Source organism: Manis javanica, chromosome 13, assembly GCF_040802235.1.
Source record: "Manis javanica isolate MJ-LG chromosome 13, MJ_LKY, whole genome shotgun sequence".
Classification (NCBI taxonomy): domain Eukaryota; kingdom Metazoa; phylum Chordata; class Mammalia; order Pholidota; family Manidae; genus Manis; species Manis javanica.
In genome coordinates, this window is record NC_133168.1 from 65,292,560 (window position 1) to 65,310,843 (window position 18,284).

General features: G+C 41.6%; 1 protein-coding gene across 6 annotated transcripts in view; it reads left to right on the top strand.

Annotated features, from left to right (window-relative positions):
- SASH1 (SAM and SH3 domain containing 1) overlaps positions 1 to 18,284 on the top strand; it is a 235,881-nt gene that overhangs the window by 172,898 nt on the left and 44,699 nt on the right. Inside the window, exon 1 of one of the 6 annotated variants that reach the window (XM_037022008.2) lies at positions 1,030 to 18,273. The exons of 4 other annotated variants lie outside the window; for them this stretch is intronic. In XM_037022008.2, coding sequence (XP_036877903.2) covers positions 18,262 to 18,273 — 12 coding nt within the window. In that variant the 5' untranslated portion in view covers positions 1,030 to 18,261. Of the gene's footprint in view, positions 1 to 1,029; positions 18,274 to 18,284 lie in introns of those variants that run through there. One more of the 6 variants, XM_037022009.2, reaches the window with a different exon arrangement.

Below are 18,284 nucleotides of genomic sequence, written 5' to 3' on the forward strand. Positions count from 1 at the left end.
GATCCTTGGAGATTCCATATGCTTTTAGGATGGGCTTTTCTATTTCTGCAAAAAGTGCTGTGAGATTTTGATAAGGATTACATTGGATCTGTAGATAATTTGGCTAGTATTGTCATCTTAACAATAAGTAGTCTTCCAATCTATGATCACAGGATATCTTTCCATTTATTTATGTCTTCTTTAGTTCTTTCAGCCATGTTTTGTAGTTTTCAATGTATAGCATGCCTTGGATATATTGTGGATTTGGTTCCAGGCCACTTCAATAAAGTGAGTATAACAATAAAACGAGTCAGATGAATCTTTTCATTTCCAAGTCCATATAAAATTTATGTTAACACCATAGTATAGTCTATTAAGTGTGCAGTAACATTATGTATAAAAAATAATATATACCTTAATTAAAATACTTTATTGCCAAAAAATGGTAGCCATTATCTGAGCTTTCAATGAGTCATAATCTTTTCACTGGCAGAGGGTCTTGCCTTCATGTTGATGGCTGCTGACTGACAGGGTGAAGGTTGCTCAAGGTCGGGGTGGCTGTGGCAATTTCTTAAAATAAGACAGTGGAGTTTGCTCCATCAATGGACTCTGCCCTTCACAGTTTCCCCGTAGCATGCAGTGCTGTTTGATAGCATTATACCCACAAGTGAACTTCTTTCAAATTGGAGTCAGTCCTCTCAGAACCCGCCCCTGCTCTATCAACTAAGTTTATGTCATATTCAAAATCCTTCCTTGTCATTGCGAACAGTCTTCACAGCATCTTCACCACAAGTAGTTTCCATCTCAAGAAACCACTTCTTTGTTCATCCATAATAAGTAATTCCCCATCTTTCAATTTTGATTATGAGATGTAGCAATTCAGTCACAGTCTTCAGGCTCCACTTCTAATTCTAGTTTTCTTGCTCTTTCCACCACATCTGCAGCTACTTCCTGAGCCCCTCAAAGTCATCCATGAGGGTTGGAATCAACTTCTAACAAACAACTGTTAATGTGGATATGACATCTTCCCCTGAATTATGAACGTTCTAAATGGCATCTACAATGGGGATCCTTTCCAGACCATTTTCAATTTACTTTGCCCACGTCCATCAGAGGAATCTCTCTATGGCAGCTGTAGCCTTACAAGATGTATTTCTTAAATATCAACACTTGCAAGTTGAAATTAGTCCTTGGTGCATGGGCTGCAGAATGGATGTTGTGTTAGCAGGCATAAAAACCTTCATCTCATTGTACATCTCCATCAGAGCTCTTAGGTGACCAGGTACATTGTCCATGAGCAGTAATATTTTGAAAGGAATCTTTTTTTCTGAGCAGGTAAGTCTAAAGTAAGAAACCATGTTATAAACTGATGTGCTGTCACCCAGGTTTTGTTCTTCCATTTTTAGAACACAGAGTAGATTTAGCATAATTCTTAAGGGCCCTAGGGTTTTCAGAATGGTCAGTGAGCACTGGCTTCCACCTCAAGTCACCAGCTGCATTAGCCCTTAACAGGAGAGTCAGCCTGTCCTTTGAAGCTTTGAAGCCAGGCATTGACCTCTCTCTAGCCATGAGTCCTAGATGGCAACTTCTTCCAGTAGAGGGCTGATTCATCTGCATTGAAAATCTGTTGTTTAGTGCAGCCACCTTCGTGAATGATCTTAGCTAGATTGTCTGGATAACATGATGCAGCTTCTCCATCAGCACTTTGCACTGTTGTGTTGTGGAGATGGCTTCTTTCCTGGAACCTCATGAGCCAATTGCTGTTAGCTTCCAACTTCTCTTGTGCAGCCTCCTCACCTCTCTCATCCCTCATAGAGTTAAAGAGAGTTTTTTAGGGTCTTATTGTGGATTAGGCTTTGGTTAAAGCCTAAAATGTTGTGGCTGCTTTGATCTTTTATCTAGGCCACTAGAACTTTCTCCATATCAGCAATAAGGTTTTTTTGCTTTCTTATCATCTGTGTGTTCCCTGGTGTAGCACTTTTAATTTCCTTCAGGGGCTTTTCCTTTGGTTAACAACTTGTCTAATTGTTCAGTGCAACAGGCCTAGCTTTCAGCCTATCTCAGCCTTCAACATGCCTTCCTCACTAAGCTTTATCATTTCTAGTGAGAGACTGTGATTCATACTTTCACTTGAACACTTAGAGACCATTATAGAGTTAGGAATTGGCCTAACTTCAATGTTGTATCTGAGAGAATAGAGAGATGCTAGGCGAGGGAGAGAGACATGGGGAAGTGGCTGGCTAGTAGAACAGTCAGAACACACACATTTATCGATCAGTCTCCCCATCTAATATGGGTATGGTGTGTTGCACGCAAAAACAGTTACAATCATGATGTCAAAGATGACTGATCCCAGATCACCATAGCAAATAGTATAATAATGAAAAAGTTTGAAATATTACGAGAATTACCAATATGTGACACAGAGACACAAAGTGAGCAAATGCTGTTGGAAAAATGGTACCTATAGGCTGCTCAGCGCAGGGGTTGTCACAAAAAAAAAACGCTCTATCTGCAAAGGTGCAGTAAAGCGAAGCACAGTGAAATGAGGTGTGCCTCCACACTTCGGCCTCCTGGATTAAGTTCATTTCTAAGTATTTTTTTGAATGCTATTATAAATGAAGTTGTTTTCTTAATTTTCTTTTCGAGTTATTTATTCCTAGTATATAAAAATGGAACTGAATGCAATCCTGTGTTTCAAAAAAGCCTGTTGGTTTTCCAGTTCTATAATATAAATTCCAAACTCTCTGGAGCAGCTCAAGACCCTATGTGATCTGTTTTTAATCAGTTTCTTCACTGTTCTCTGTACAGCCTCCATTCCATCCACATTGGACCTTGCATGCATTCCTGAACACACACCACACACTCTCTGCTTTAGTTCATTTAGGCAATGTCCTCTACCTAAAGTGTCTTTTTGCAAATTTTTCCAGGCAATAATCTATGGATCCTTCAATGAAACTTTCTTGAGCCTCCACAAGGGTATTTTATTGCTTCCTATTCTATGCTTTGTTAAATTAGCTTTTTTACATGAAAGCTAACAGTCATTCTAGATTATCAGGATTAATTGCACGTATTTCAGTCCCCTTGGAAATCATGAACTTCTTGAGCAAGAAAGGCATGCTTGTGTCATCCTGTGTCTCCAGCCTGCCTCCATGTCCAGTCATATAGCATGTTTGAGAAATACTTAATGATCCAACTTTATCTGAATGGTCATCCTTCCTGGCTGCTGTAGGAGCATGTTTTATGTCTTGCAACTCCAGACTCAGTCTCTACACTTTTGTTTTCATTTAAGCAACAAATGATGGCTCTTCAGAAGTAAATATAACCTTCCCATACCTTCATGTCCCTGATTTCCTGAATCAAGCACCAGATTTACATTGCAGCTTAAAAAAAAAACCCAAAGGATTTTTAATTTGAAAGCCCTACCTGGTTTGCTTTTGTGTGACAGAGACTGAGATATTACAATTTACAACAATAAATGTGTCATATGCTAGACAGCATCATGTCCTGGGGCCATGAGGAAATCAAAAGAATCATGTCCATGGTTTTCACTGCGTTTTTAGGTCTCTTATCCCCTAGTCCTAAAGACTGATGTAAATCATGAACCTAAAGATTCATGAAGCCTAAGTACAGTAAATCAGGACTGATGTGATTCAAACCCAACTCGAGGGAGAGCACAAAGACCTAGTTGTCCATAATGGGCCCATTAGTATCACATTCACTGTATACTGTCCTGATTAATAGCATCTGAGTCAAAAGAGAGGTTATAAGACTCTATCCATTTGGGGAAACAGGTCTGTATTAAGCCTCACACACTTAGGTGGCAGGGAGAGAGGCTTGTCTCACTTAGGAAAAAGTTAATACAAATTGAGCACTATAGGCATTTTGAATGCACTTCTAAGAAAGCATTATTAAGGATTGGTTTGTTGGACTCCCTTCAGAGGGTAAATCAGAACCATCCCTCAGTATAAACAGACAGAATGAAGTGGGTGCTTCTTAAAAGTTGGACCTTCATTCTCTTTAGCATTTCTTGGTTCACAGAGGAGACATGTATGGAGTACTTTCTGTGTACCAGGTTTTGTGCTAGATAATTTGGGTTCTGAAGGTGACAGAGAGCCAGACCCTGCCCTGAAAGAGTTTACCCTGCAGTGCAGAGGTGAAAATCGCCCCCATACATGCTCACGCAGCCCCGAGATGCCATATATACACACGTTGTTAGCTTCTTAGCAAATTGTTTCTTCATAGGTAGGTCAAAATAAATTCAGCCTGAGCTGACTGGATGGATGAAAGGCCAGAGTCCATAGGCTCCCTCCACCTCCAAAGCTTCCAGAAGCTGTAGAATGACTTCTCTTTTCACTGAGATAAATGAGGACAGACTTTTCATATTCAGCAAGGGAGAGAGGTTCTGAGGCACTATGATTCATCCTGTGTATTTTGCTAGCTGACTGTGCAAGCCACCCATGCCCACTTCCAGTCACGCTGTTCATTACGACAGCCAATTGCCGCTGGCGCTCAAGTTTGCTTCAACTTGATTGTTATCCCAGTGTACGTGGCATTCTCTCCTCTTTCCCTGATTTTAGTCTGTTTTGTGAGGACTCAGCAAGAACCTCCATCTAACATATTCCTTTTCAGTTATGCTAATTTGCCTGATAGCAGAGTAATTCATTTTTGATCATTCCCACTGTGGCCTACCGCAGCCGCCATGGGTCAGGCACTGTGATATCTTTTGTGTGAGGGCCAGGGCCTTTCACTTTTTTATTACATCTTTTCTATCCTGGGATGTAAATAGTCCGCTGGCTGCAGTCAGGAATGCCCAGGCCGTGAAAGTTCTAGGGATCATAAGGCCTTTGTCACCAGACCTCAATGCTTACATTGATGCATGTCATGCTTTAGGATTTCATTTGCACTGATTTCACAGGGTTCCCACCCCCATAACTGACATTAGATGATTGCGTGTTGCTCCACAGTAAATCCATATTCACATTCCTGGTTTCCAAGAATGAAAGTACTAAAGATAGTTACCAGGGGAAGTGAAAAATAGCTTTCTCTTTGCCAGAGGAAAATCTGTTCTCTGCTGTTTTTCATTAATAACAAACTTCTGTTGTGAGTGTTACAGTTTCTAAGAAGAATTTCTGGTTATTTCACTTGAATCCTGTGAAGTAACTGACCATTTGTTTTAACGCTTTTCATTTTATTTTACTAAATTTTGTTTTCTTTGGCCTTCTGCAGGGGGAAGGTTGCAAGAGTTCTCATTTTAAGCTTTCAACTTTGTGCCTAGCTGTTTAGTTTACCTTTTGGTTAAGAAAATGTTTAAATAAATTATGCTTTTTATCTTTTGGGGATTTTTAGTTTTTTTACTCGAGGCATAAATGTCAGTGAATCATAGTTTTTATGTTTTTACAAAATCGGTAGTAAGGGTTAGTGGTCTGTACTTGGTGTTTAATTAAATATTAAAGAAAATGCTTGCAGTGAAACATTTTTCGAAAAACTAAGTTATTTGATTATGATGCTTATTTATGTTTTGAAATCTATAATGTGTAAAGAAAAATTGAAGCGACAGCAAGGACAGACAGTAAGGCACCAGAGCTCTTGGAGTCCATTACAAATATCTGTTTTGGTCCCATTTACTTGTTTCACTTCATACAAAATGTGGTCCAGAAAAAGTTGGGAATTAATGTTTGCCTTACTTGGAGTTGCCTTACTAGGGTGAAGCAGTATGGGGAAATGGTTTGTGGAATGAGGTATTTCATAAAACAACTCATCATTTCATAATTCATCACTTTTACATTTGAGGAAATTTAGATTTGGGAAATATTTGTGCAAAGAATGCTATAATGTTTATAACCACAGTGTTATAATAGTACCTTGCATGTATGCATCTCTTCATAGCCGTTCAGGCTAACTCTGAATATTTTTGACACAAACCTGGTTTGAAGTGTAGGGGAGCCGTGTGGCTGAACTGTGTCCAGAATTTGGGGTAATAGAGACCTGATATCAAGTGTCACTTCTGCTTTTTAAAAAATACTATTTCAAGTGTTTGCTTGATTGAGGACTGTCAAGGTCTCAGCCAAAATATCCCCATATTACGAAATGTCTTGGGTAGCATGATGCCAGAAATGTTAAATCTTATGGAGGCTTCCTAAAATCGTAAACAATAAATTTGTCCCTTGCGAGCAGACGGGTTTTACTTAGGCTTTTCAGAATCGTGTCACCTAGTCTAATTACAGCTGTTGTCTTCAACACAGAGTATTCAGGTCTGGTGTTCTGAGAGGAGAGGATGCCACAGCCTTAGTCTAAACTAGAACTTTCTAGACAATAATGGGCTGAAAGCCAGCAGAGCCTTCCACAAAGTTACTTTTTTAGTGGTTTTGTGGTGAATGACTTAATATCTATTACAGCTAAAGAAAAGGCTAACAATTTAATTAATTAATACAGAGTGTGTTGGGAGAACAGAACTCATGGGGCATTCCCTTCAGAAGCCGAGTGGCAGGCCCGTCTGCTTGTCTGATGGGACGTCATTATATCCACGGTGCTTTTTTTAGAGTCTGGTATTACAGGTTGAACCAGATTTTTTTAAAATTTGCTACTCGTAATGTATTTACTTTGAATATGTTTCTCTTATTAGGGTGAACATCCAGTAAGTTAAAATTCATCATTTTTTTTTTAATACTTAAAAAGGTATTGACAGAAAATATAAATCAGTGCCATTAGGCCCCTTCATTTGGGGAAATCTAACCTCAAAAGAAGACTTTTTTTAATGATAACACATGATGAACTTATAAAATTTTCTCCCACCTCCAGATATTCCCAGCAACTTAAAAAATGTATTATTTTCACATTTTTGTTGACTTTGAGCAAATATTTATTGGATGTGTTAGTCCTATGATAATCTACCATATACCACATGACTAGAGTTGGCATTCTGTATACAGTGAAGTCATGTCTATGAAAATGGTTGACCTTTGTACTGTTTCTTCTCTTACTGTGTTTTGTAAGGAAATTTAAGAGAGGGTCAAGCATAAAAATGAGTTACATTTGGAAGAAACTGATTGTGTTTAGTAGTATTTAACTTTTTTTCTTTGTGTCTCTCTTACTGGAGAATTCTTTTTTCATAACTCTTAATATATGGGCTTCAGCTTAAAAGGATTCTGATTGGCAGGGTAAGTTTTGATTGTGGCTCGAAAATGGTTCTGCTTGCTGAAGCTTTAGACGGCTGTATTAGTTAGGCTTGAACACAGAATGGTTAGATGTGTGCTTTAGCTCTTTATTTCTTGAAAGAAAGAGCTTTGCTCATCTAACTTGTCATAAGACCAGGAGAAAGAAGGAGAACTACAGCCTACCAATAATTTATCAAAGGACATTTATACCTTCTATCCTCCAGACAGACACCAGCAGTTCTTTATGTACTGTGCTGTGTTACATTGTGCCAGAATAGTTAACACTTGCCTAAATATTCCTAAATGTAGCCATGTTAAAAATAACTTTTGTTGATTTTGGTCATTTAATGTGTTCTTAAAGCCTATTGATGACTAATCAGACTTTTATGGATACTTTTTGCAAGTTTCTTTTTTTCTTTGGCTGGATTGTGCAGAAAGAAGTATTACTCAATTTTAATAAAGCTGATCTTGAAACTAAAATGATAATAAACTAGGGACATACTAAAATTCTCTATGTAAAAACAATGATTCTTTTGACCTGAAGCTTATGGTGAGACTAAGAGACAAAATCAGTCCAGTGGGACAGTGAGCATAGCTAAGTCTCCTTGAGAAAGAATAACTTTTTTCTTACTGGATATAAACTGACCCAGAACCATCGCTTGGATGACTTGTCATCTCTTCCACACCAGCCTTCTCCCTGGGACAGGGGCCAAAGTTTGAGGCGTGTATTTGCTGTGAGCCCCTTAAGATCATCATCTTTGCACAGAGTTTGACAGGAAGGAGGGTCTGGCCTTGGGAAAGCCAAAACCAGCAGTTGCCCAGCAGGTAGGTGAGGGGCAGCTTAAGCTCATAGCTTAATTCCAATGCTGGGTTCAGATCGCAGATCTGCCACCCACCAGCTCTGCACCTGTGGGCAGGCTGTTTCTTCTCTCTGTACCTCAGTTTCTCATCTGGAAAATGGGGACAAGCATGTCTATCCCATATGGGTGTGGCAAGGATTAAATGACACAGGCACACAGTAAATACCCAGCAAATGCCAGCTTCTTTTACTTTATGTAAAGATATTCTACCTTTCCAGTAACTGTTACTCTGAAAATACTTGAGTTCCTGTAAAAGTGCTGTTTTTGTCCTTCCATAAACGTGGTGGCAGTGCTTGTGCTGATGTGTTAGAGCAGGTGGGCTAGAATCCAGAACAAGCTTCGTGTAAATGGTGCGTGTTTACTTGGTTATGCTTTTTGCCAACCACATAATCAGTTATTTTCTGTTTCGGAAAGTATTTTGTTTTTTCTGTTTCAGAAGGTGTTATGTAAGTGGGTTTAGGGATGGGTCTAGTATGATTTCAGTCAACAGGTTTGGATTTAGGATTATAGTTTGGGGAGAATAGGAATTAACTGCACTGAAATTATTGAGGACCATAGCATTGAGGAGGTTTCACTGAGCAAGTGGGTGTGTGCTTCCCCACCTGCTACTGTGTAGGGCGCTCTCATGGTAGGCCCAGAAGTAACTGGAAATACAGCTCTTTGCACCTGGCAAACTACCCAGGTACATCTCCAGGTACTGACCGGTTTGTACAGTTGCAAGAAACTGAGCGTGCTGCCTGCAGACCTTCCTCAACATACGAAGGGCCACATGAACAAAGATAAATACCGACAGGATATCCAGGTACTACAGAATCTGAGAGTACCTATTTTTAAAATTTAGGATAGCTTTTGGATATATTCTGGTCTATTACTTCTTACGTTAGGTTGACTCATGTGAAACTGGAGGTACTAGCTTTTGACCTATAAAAATGGCAGTTTTATTTGTCCAGCCTAGTACATGATTTCCAAACAAGATATACCACATTTCCCCTGCTAACTGATTAGATCTAAGTGCAGATATTTGTCATATAATTTGGGTTAAGGATTGGCATTTAGATTTGCAATGCCAATTTTTTTATTTTGCTTTTGTGGGGTAACCTTGGGGAGGTTGGGATTATAGAGGATTTCCATCACTTGTTTAATGATATCTATTAATCACATGTTCATTCTCCATTAAATCATTCCCATGTGCCAAATCTAATATAATAGATGGGTTGGTGAGATGGATCAGAGAGATACCCAGGTATTGTGGTTCATGAATAGAATTCCGACTGAGGGGCCACCTCCAGTCTAAGCTGACTTACTGAAGTCATAGGCTGCCCATCTCTTGTGTAGGGTCCATTTGAATTTCAAGTCACAACAGTCACTCATTGTGTCAAAACTCTTAGAACTGTAGTCACTCATCAGACAATGATACTCATTTGGAAAGCAATATTGTAACACAACTCTTTTCTAATTCAAATTTTAATTATTCACTGGATAATTTCTGTAGAAATACCCCTTTATTCTTTGCTCTGTCCCTGTTCCTTCCCCTCTTTGTCATCCCTTGTTGATTGTACTATTACTAGTATCATGCTAATAGCATTGCATAATTTAGTTCCTAAAAGGACATATCTTGCCCTGCATTTTTGACCCAGAGTATAGGTGAAAAAATGCCATCTTGAACATTCTTTTACTCATTCGTTGTGCAAACATAATTGAGGACCTACTGCATGCCAGTCCCTGTACACAGCAGCTTGTATTTGGGAACAGACAGACAAGTGGATAGCATGGTTGGGGACATAATTGAAATATCTCTACCTAGTGTGTTAGGTACATAAAGAAAGTCCATTAAGCCTCAGTGAGGTGAGGGTGGCTGAAGAGAAGGTGGCTGAAACTGAGAAAGGGTTCACCAGAAGAAGGAAGAAAAATGTGTCAGGTATAGGGAGAGCAAGATCAAAGGCTTAAGTGAAGAGCTGGGTAAGTCTTAAAACTTGGGTCAGAGAGAAAATGGATTTAAATTACATAACTTTTCTCTCTTAACCAATATTTTGACTTCTAGGGTGTAGATTCTGTTCTTCCATCATTCTTAGTTACACATCAGTCCTCTGATAGGCTGTTCTGGTCCTCTGTTTACTTACGATTATAATTAAAAAATTTATATCAGTGTTTTTCATCTTGTCTTGGAGGGCTCATTTAAAATTGAATTTATGTTCTTAGTTAATTATTTTGTAATGTGAAGAAACTGTTAGGAATTTCTTCATGCCCTTGAGTAACGTTTTCTTATGACAGAAAAGGGCTCCAAGGAGGGGATCTCTGCGTCTTCTGCTGCCTCTCTGTTCGCTCCCTCTCTCTCTCTCTCTCTCTCTGTTGCTCGCTCTCTCTCTCTCTCTCTCTCTGTTGCTCGCTCTCTCCTCACTGTCGTTTGTCTGAGTAGTTGCCATGGATTTCTTTTCACCTTGTCTCATGCTTGGGTAGCTCAGGTCCGATTTTTCTATTTACGGTTATATAATGAGAATTACTTTTCTGACCTGTTTGCCGTGCTGTCTGACGAAAGATTATTTTCTGTCCTTCCAAGCCACAGCTGAGGGCTTCATCTTGTGACCCATTCGTGTCTGCTGTTGCTCTAACCTAACCGAATAGCCAAGGAAAGGGGAAGCCTAACTGAGGTGGGAGAACTTCAGTGCACACCTGGGCTCTGCCTTTTCTCTCAGCATTGTGTTAAAAGCTGCCTCATGTGGTTCACGCTGCTTGGTTAGCCAGCCTGCCTTTAATTCATTTTTCTAATTCCTGGTGAATTTCTAGAGGCTTTATTTCTGTTAGTATCCAGCCTTACTGTGGACTTTCCATCTTTACCTTCATTAATCTCCTGAAGCAATTTCTAGTGCTCCTCAATCAGAAAAAGAGAAAGAAGACCATTCAGGTTACTTCCCTCCAGACTTGAACCTATATAAAACAATTCGCAAAGGTTCCCACCATTCTGGCTTTTAGAGAAGCGAGGGCCTTTTCCTGTGGTCTTTGGAAATTTGTTTCTTACCTTGATCATGGAATTTCAAAGTTTAATAATTAGATTCTGTACCTTCTCTTGTTTGGTAGCTCTTGGAATATTTTTGCTAATTTTTAGTAATTTTGTTTTTGGAGAAACTTGTTTATTTTGTTGTTGTGGAAAGGATATTTTGTGGTTCAGTGTTCAGAAGTCTTGAAGAACCTGTTAGTTTTGCCAACTGGATGACCACAAACAACTTTCTAGCTCTGTTTCCTCTTCTGCGGATTCAGCCTAGATTTCTTCAGTTTGAAAGTAAATTTGTTTTTTATTTCTTCTACAAACATAAGGAGAATTATGAGCTAAAGTTACAGATCATAACTCTAGGAGGCGACACTGGCCCACCTGCCTCCACCTTCAACAGATGACTGTGCTGACCTTCAGGCTGTGAACTGGAGGGAAGAACTTGGTGCCTGCGCCTTCCCCCTATTGCCGTGTAGGCTCCATCAGTTCTCTGTATTTCTGCACCATCATGTGCCTTGACAAGGTTGTTCGGCAGCTCTGTCCAAGAAGTCATCGTGCCTGATTCATGAATCAGTCAGTCTGAGATGCCATAAAAGTAATGTGACTTTGCAAACACCACCCAGTCCCTTAGGAGACTTACCGCTTCGGGATGAAAACTTCCATCAGCTCCAGAACTAGAGCCCCAAACACATTTGTAATTGCCCTACTTGGCAGTCCTGTTCTGACTCATCCTTTTTCCATGGCACAGGCTATGTGAGAATCAAATGCACTTGGGAATGAGTGGGTTTGGTGTTTTGCTTCAGTCCTCAGTGGGCCTGACCCCCATCCATTTTCTTTGGTGACACAACCCTACTCTTCATAGAGGGACCTGTACAGCTGTTAACTGCCTTCCTGTCACTTCTTTGTTACCTTAACCCAGTTTAAATGAAAAGCAGGGTTCTCTGACCGGGCAGGGTGTGGGGATCCCCAGCAGAAAAGTCTTGCTAAGATTTACAGAGTAAAGGGGAAGTTGGTTCTTCTTCCTTTACTTACCCTCCTTCCCCCTTCCTCCCTCTTCTCCAGAAAAGGAAAGGCATTTTCTTTGCTCCAAGGCAGCTCGCAGAATTGAGATGGGTGGGCTTCCTTGTGATGCACGTCTGCCTAGACTTGGCTGTGGGACTCTTGAGACCTGATATTTTCTGCCTCCTCTTGTATGGGGAAAGTAGCAACATGATATGTGGGTGATCAAAAGCAATTCAAAGTTCATGAGTTTAAGAAAAAGAGTAGGGTTTATTGTGGAATGTCGCATACATTTGCTGCTTCTTTGTTTTTATAGTTAGGTTTTAAACAGTTTCTTAAGTGAATTAAGTGCTGACAAGCTTTGCCTCTAGAGGATAGTACTGTTACCTCAAATTCTCACATACTTTATACAAAGAAAAGTGTCATGTAATTATCTTCCCTTCCTCCTCCTCCTCCTCCTTCAAAATCTGGTGACAACTAGTTAATTTTGGAACTGCCAGAGACATTATTTCAGTGTTTACTGTACCTCTGGGAGAAGAATGGAATCTCATCTTTTTTTCCATATGCTGACAAAAATCTCCTAATTTCAGAGGGCAATGATGTCACCAGCTAATAAGCAAAATATTTCGTACTAACCAGATGAGTCCTTCACTGACTCCTTTGTGAAAGAAAAAAAGCCCACAATGTGTTTCGTATTTTATATAGTTACTGTGACAACTCATAAACACTTTACAAAGTAATTCTGGCTTCTTTAAAGAGTGGGACTAATTTTTTATAAACACAAAGAAAAACGCCTTAACCTGATGGCCATGACTGGACAGTCCCTGCAGTGGCCAGACACTGACGATGGGTAGTCGTACTGATCTTGAACATACCCAGCCAGAGCCAGTCCTCTGCCCCCAAGGTAGGGAGTGACCTTGAATGCATCTCTCCTTGGACCAGTGAGGAGAGGTCAGGCGTATTGGAGAGATGATGAAATCAGGCTTGGAGAGGCAGAGGGCTGGAAAGCTGTTGTTGATTGTTGTCACATGCTGTTTAGAAAGGCAACCGAATCAGCCGAACTCTTCTTTGACTCTCCAGATAGGCAGGCATCTAAGGTCAGCGGAGAGAAAGGAGTGAGCCTCAGGGCAATCTAAGTACTGGCCTTGTGGGCTCATACAGGAACATGGAAGTGCCCCCAAAGCCGTGGCAAGTACTTGTCCCTCATGGAAGCATGTTGCAATTTTGTAGCCAAAGGTGACTTCTCTCACTAGGGAATCCCTGTATCTGTTTGTTCCTCCCATGCCTTTTTTACAGCTGACTTACATTAATCATATTTCTGAACCTCTCCTGGGGCCCCCTATATCCCCAGACCTTCTAGATTACAACCTTTCTAAGTCCAGGTAAAGCCAGCTGATTGACATTTTGATTCATTGCTCTTCCTAATGCCTTCAATCTGTGCATTCACCCACTGAATTCAATCAGGAAATATATATTTATCACAAACATAGATACTATTTTTAATTGTGTAAGTGGAAAAGAGCATTGTCATGTTCAGTGTTGGCAGTTGTGTGAGGAAGTAGGCACTTTTTTTTTGTACTACTTTTGAAATATCAAAACAATGCAGTGTTTCTTCTGACAAATTGTTGATATGTATCAAAAGCCTTAAAGATAAGCCCATTCTCTGACCCAACAATTCTACAAACTAATCATTTATTATAAAAAAAAGGATGTTAGATGTGTTGGAAATTGTATGACAGTGTTCATCAGAGTATTGTTTATTGAAAAACTGGAAACAAGATGTCCAATTATTGGGGGTATTACTTAAGGAAATTATGGTATGCTTCTATGACTGAGTAATAGTGAATGATTAATACACTGTTGTATTTTATTTGTTGAATGTTTGTTGATGTGGGGAAATGTGCAGAACATATGAATTTTACAAAGCAAGTTATGAAACAGTTTGACCAGCATCCACTGAGGATTCAAGACCAGTATCCATTGAGGACTCAAGGGTTTCACTAAAGGAAACCTTTGGAGGCAGCTGTGTGGCTCAAAGAGTCATAATATAAGCAGGCACTCATTCCTACTTACACTGTGTGTTCATGTAAGGAAGGCTTTGGGGAGCCTGATAGCAACTGTGGGAGATGGAGCAGCTAAAGATCACGAGGTCATCCTTTTTTGTAAAAACAAAAGAATATAGCAACATTAAGGGTGTGTGTGTGGAGGGGGAGAGCGGGAGCATGTAAGCCACAATATTGCTAACTTTTCTATCTCACCTGGGGATATAGGTGATTTCGCTCTTTTTTTTTTTTTTTGTGTCTGCATTTTCCAAAATTTCTAATTAAAAATATATCATGTAAAATATATATATATATATGTCATGTAGAATCAGAAATGAACAATAAATGTTACTAAAATAGAGATACAGAAATGAATATGACCATGCTCATTGTCCTCATGAAGTTTAGTGAAGGGCTGAGTAATACAGTGACTGCAGTTATAGCTCCAGGAGGAAGGGGTTCCCCACCCAGGGCAAGTTTGCTATGAATTCTGTGAGAACAAATAAAGGCAAGGGAAAAAGGTTGGGGGTAAAAAGGGGTTACCACGTTTATTCTCACGCAGTTACAGGCAGCTCGGTACACATGGCTGGTTCGAATGCGCTTCCCAGGCTGGCTGCAGGTTCTGCTCCCAAACATGAGCTCAATTCCCCAGGAGCACCGGGGCTCCAGGGCTCCCTCTCCACTCTCCTGGTGGCCCAGCTCCCTGCTCCCACACTCCAGGAGCAACTGTGGGCTGGTCCCTTGTGGCAGGTGGACACCTGACCAACTACATGCCAGGAATACAGGCAGAGGAGAGAATGGGTGTTTCCTCTCTACCCCTCTCCTGAGCAGGTACTCCCATGGTACTAGTGGCTCTGTCACTGGTAAACATCCCATAAATGTGCAAATAGCTCTTATTATATACACAATGGGCACTGTTAAGGCCAGATGGGAATCCTGATCAGAAAGTTCTATTTTCCCCACAACAATATATTGGGCTAAGGCCTGTTATAAAGTCTGGTTATGTTGCTCTGCAACTACACCCTAAGGAAGATGAGGATGAAGGCCAGGAAGGCTTTCTAGAGGAGGTGACGTGTGAACTGAATTTTGAAGTATGACTGGGAGCTGAGGAAATAGATGGGGTGGGCAGAGGTATTCCCAGAAGGGAATCCATAAGTACAAAGGTGTGTGAGCACATGAGAGATGGAGTATTTGAGATGCTATGGGGAAGTGGGAGGATGGTAGCCAGGTACTTCCACACAGTATCTGAATAGTGGAGCATAGCATACCCAAACTGGACATAAGAGTAGGGCTCTAACCATGCCAAGTCACACTTTCCACAGTAAGGCCTTTGGACTTTGCTCCAAGGACCTAATGAACAATTCCTTAGACTGCGAGTCAAATGTTGAATCCACCCTTAGCAAATTTACATGCCTACTATGTGCTGGGTAAGTTCAAGTGCACTGCCCAATGAACAAGACCAGCAACGCCTTACCCCCATGAAGTCTATCCCCTGTTCCCACCTTTTCTCCACCAAGAAAGCTTACAGAGTGGCCTGGCCCATCCTAGGCTTTCAAATATCTTTGGTTTACCATGATGCACAGCAAGGGCCAGGAGCAACGGTGCTGGAGAGTCTAAACGTCTTCATTCTACACTGATCACACATTTCCTGATCATACACTGTGGGCAGGCCCTGTGCTGGGCACTGGGAATACAAAGAGGGGGGGCAGACATGGTCGCTGTCCCTGTGGACCTTCACGCTACTGAAAGATGAGCCTGCATCAGGTGCCTGCGCAGTGACCAGCCTTGGGTCTCTCTGTAATGAACTGTCCTCTACGATAGGGGGCAGTGACAGGAAAAATGTACCTCCTGTACATCTGGAATAGGCCACCAGAAATACAAGTAGGAGATGTGTCCTTTCCTCCACCCTTCTCCCAGGGCCTGGCACAGTGAGTGCCCAGTGGCTCATGGATCTCACACCAATAGAGGCTTTGCCACCTGCCAGGCGCTACACCTCACTTTGAAGGTCTGCTTTCACCCGCTCTAGAGCCCTAGGAGGCTCCTTAGTGCCTGTTTTATAAACAAGAGAAGTAAGAAATATGCTCAGGGTGGCATGCTGTTGGCAAGTGGCACAAAGGGGACCTGAGCCTACCTCTGCTGATTCCAGATTCGGCACCAAATTCTGCTTAGACGCCTCTGCATTCAGCCCACCCATTCAGACCCCAACCGCACATGCTGGCCATATCACTAGCTTTTCTTCCTTTGCCTTTGCTGTTTACACAGCACCTAAAACAGCAATTTGTAAGAATTAAAGTAGGTCTTGTTTGAATTCCAGTCAGTAACAAAAAAACTCAGATGCCATAAGCAGTTGCTGTTCTGGAAGTATTGATTGTACATGCACAATTTTTAAAGCAACGCTTTAAGATAAATGTTAGTAGACCAAATTACCCGGGAGGAATACAAAGACCCATAGAAGTAAAGTGATTGTCTAAAGGTCTTGGAAATGAGACTCAGGTTGTTCTAGCTCCAAAGGCTTAGGCTTTGCTCTTCCCCTTACTCCCCTCACTGGGGCGTATACATTTTCTTGGTTTTTATCAAGTAACAAGGAAATTGAACCAAGGACTTCTGCTGACAGTTTTTAGGAAGACTGAGCCTTCTGTTGCGTGCAGTGTGGTTCTGTGTCTTGGGTGAGGAAATATGCATAGGTAGAGGCGATGCAGGAGGAAAGCCGTGAAGTGTCAGCCTCTGCCTCTGCCGTTTACTATCTGTGCAAAGAGACTGTATGTGTAAACACTTCTCACAGTGCCTGGGAATTAGGAGCATTTGATAGATGTGGCTGTTGGAAGTACGTTGGAAAAGCACCTGCCTGTTTGTGGCTCATGTGGGCCTTCAAGTAGCAATGGGGAAGGGAGTGTGGGTTAAAATGAAGGTGTTGGTGAAGTGCAGAAGGTGTGGTGGACCTTGGTGGGGGAAAGGGGGAAAATAGGAAATTCTGTTAGGGGCAGGAGGAAACACTTTGGGGCAGAAAACTGGGGAGAGTGGCATTTATGCAGTTCTTGCTGAAGAGTGAGAAATGCTAAAGCAGTGCATCAACAAGAGCAGGGCAGGTGGCTGCCCAGAAAAGGGGATGGGGCTCTGGGTATCTGTGGCGCAGCCTGGGAGATCCGTGTGGTAAAACAGTGTATGGTACTGTGTGACATCCTCTCGAGAGGTGCCCCCTTGCACAGTCCATAGATAAAGACCCACACAATGAGAGGGACACCTAGGCACCAGTGCCTCGCGCCACACGGGGGAAATGCATGCCCTGGAAGTACAGACCTGACTTGCAGCCTGTGCCTTAGAGGCTCATACAGGTTTCAGTCCTGTTTTGTTTAGATGATGTGTTTAAGTAACAGCATGTGCCTGCTGTTCTCCAGACACCCCTGAGAATATTAAATGATCATCTTGTGACACAGCCCCCAAGCTCACATTTCTAGAATACAAGAGAACTCTGCTGCTCGGAAACGGTCATTGAAACAATTTGGTAGGACGTTTTTAGAAGCGTCAATGAAGGGGAAATATCCTACATTTACTCTAGTGGTTAAAATAGAAAAAGGAGTGGAGAGAGAGACAGAAAGTGACAGCTCTAGGAGAAAACCAAAATCATGTTTTAATTCAGTAATTTCAGAAATAGCCATTGGAAGGTGTCTATTTTCAATCGCAGCTACTCCCTTCAGGGGGTGTTTAGAAGAATATCTGCAAGAGATCTTTTTTAAGTTCATCACTTGTAAGGGTTTCAGTCCTTGTCCCGGATTTGCTCAGCCTCTCGCGTTCTTTCTTTCTTTCTTTGGAATTCCATAGACAGTAATTAAGGAACTGGAGGCCAGCGGGAGGTCAGGGAGCCTTCGTCAGTGAAAACAGGGATTGTTTGCCACGTACAACACTCCCTTTTTTCCTTGTGGTGAATAGGAGATTTGCTTAGAGCTGATGACTTATGCCTCTCTTACAAGTTATGCAGTTCCCCAAGTAACTGGGGAATCAGGCAGCAAGCAGAAAGCAGCTAATTGAATCCAGTGTCTTCACGTTTCTCCCCCTCGGATACTGAGCTGCACTGGTGGAGCCTGCCTGATCATGTAACTCCGAAGGAGCAGGTTTGAGGAGTGCCGGGTCCTCACTCTGAGACTGCAGAGCGGACTGAACGGGAGTGAAGACGCTCTCAGAGTGGGCAGGGGGCGGGGGTTCCCGGACGGATTCGCTCAGTCTTCCCCTAGGCCTGCTAAATGCCGAAGCCGGTAAGTTCGCT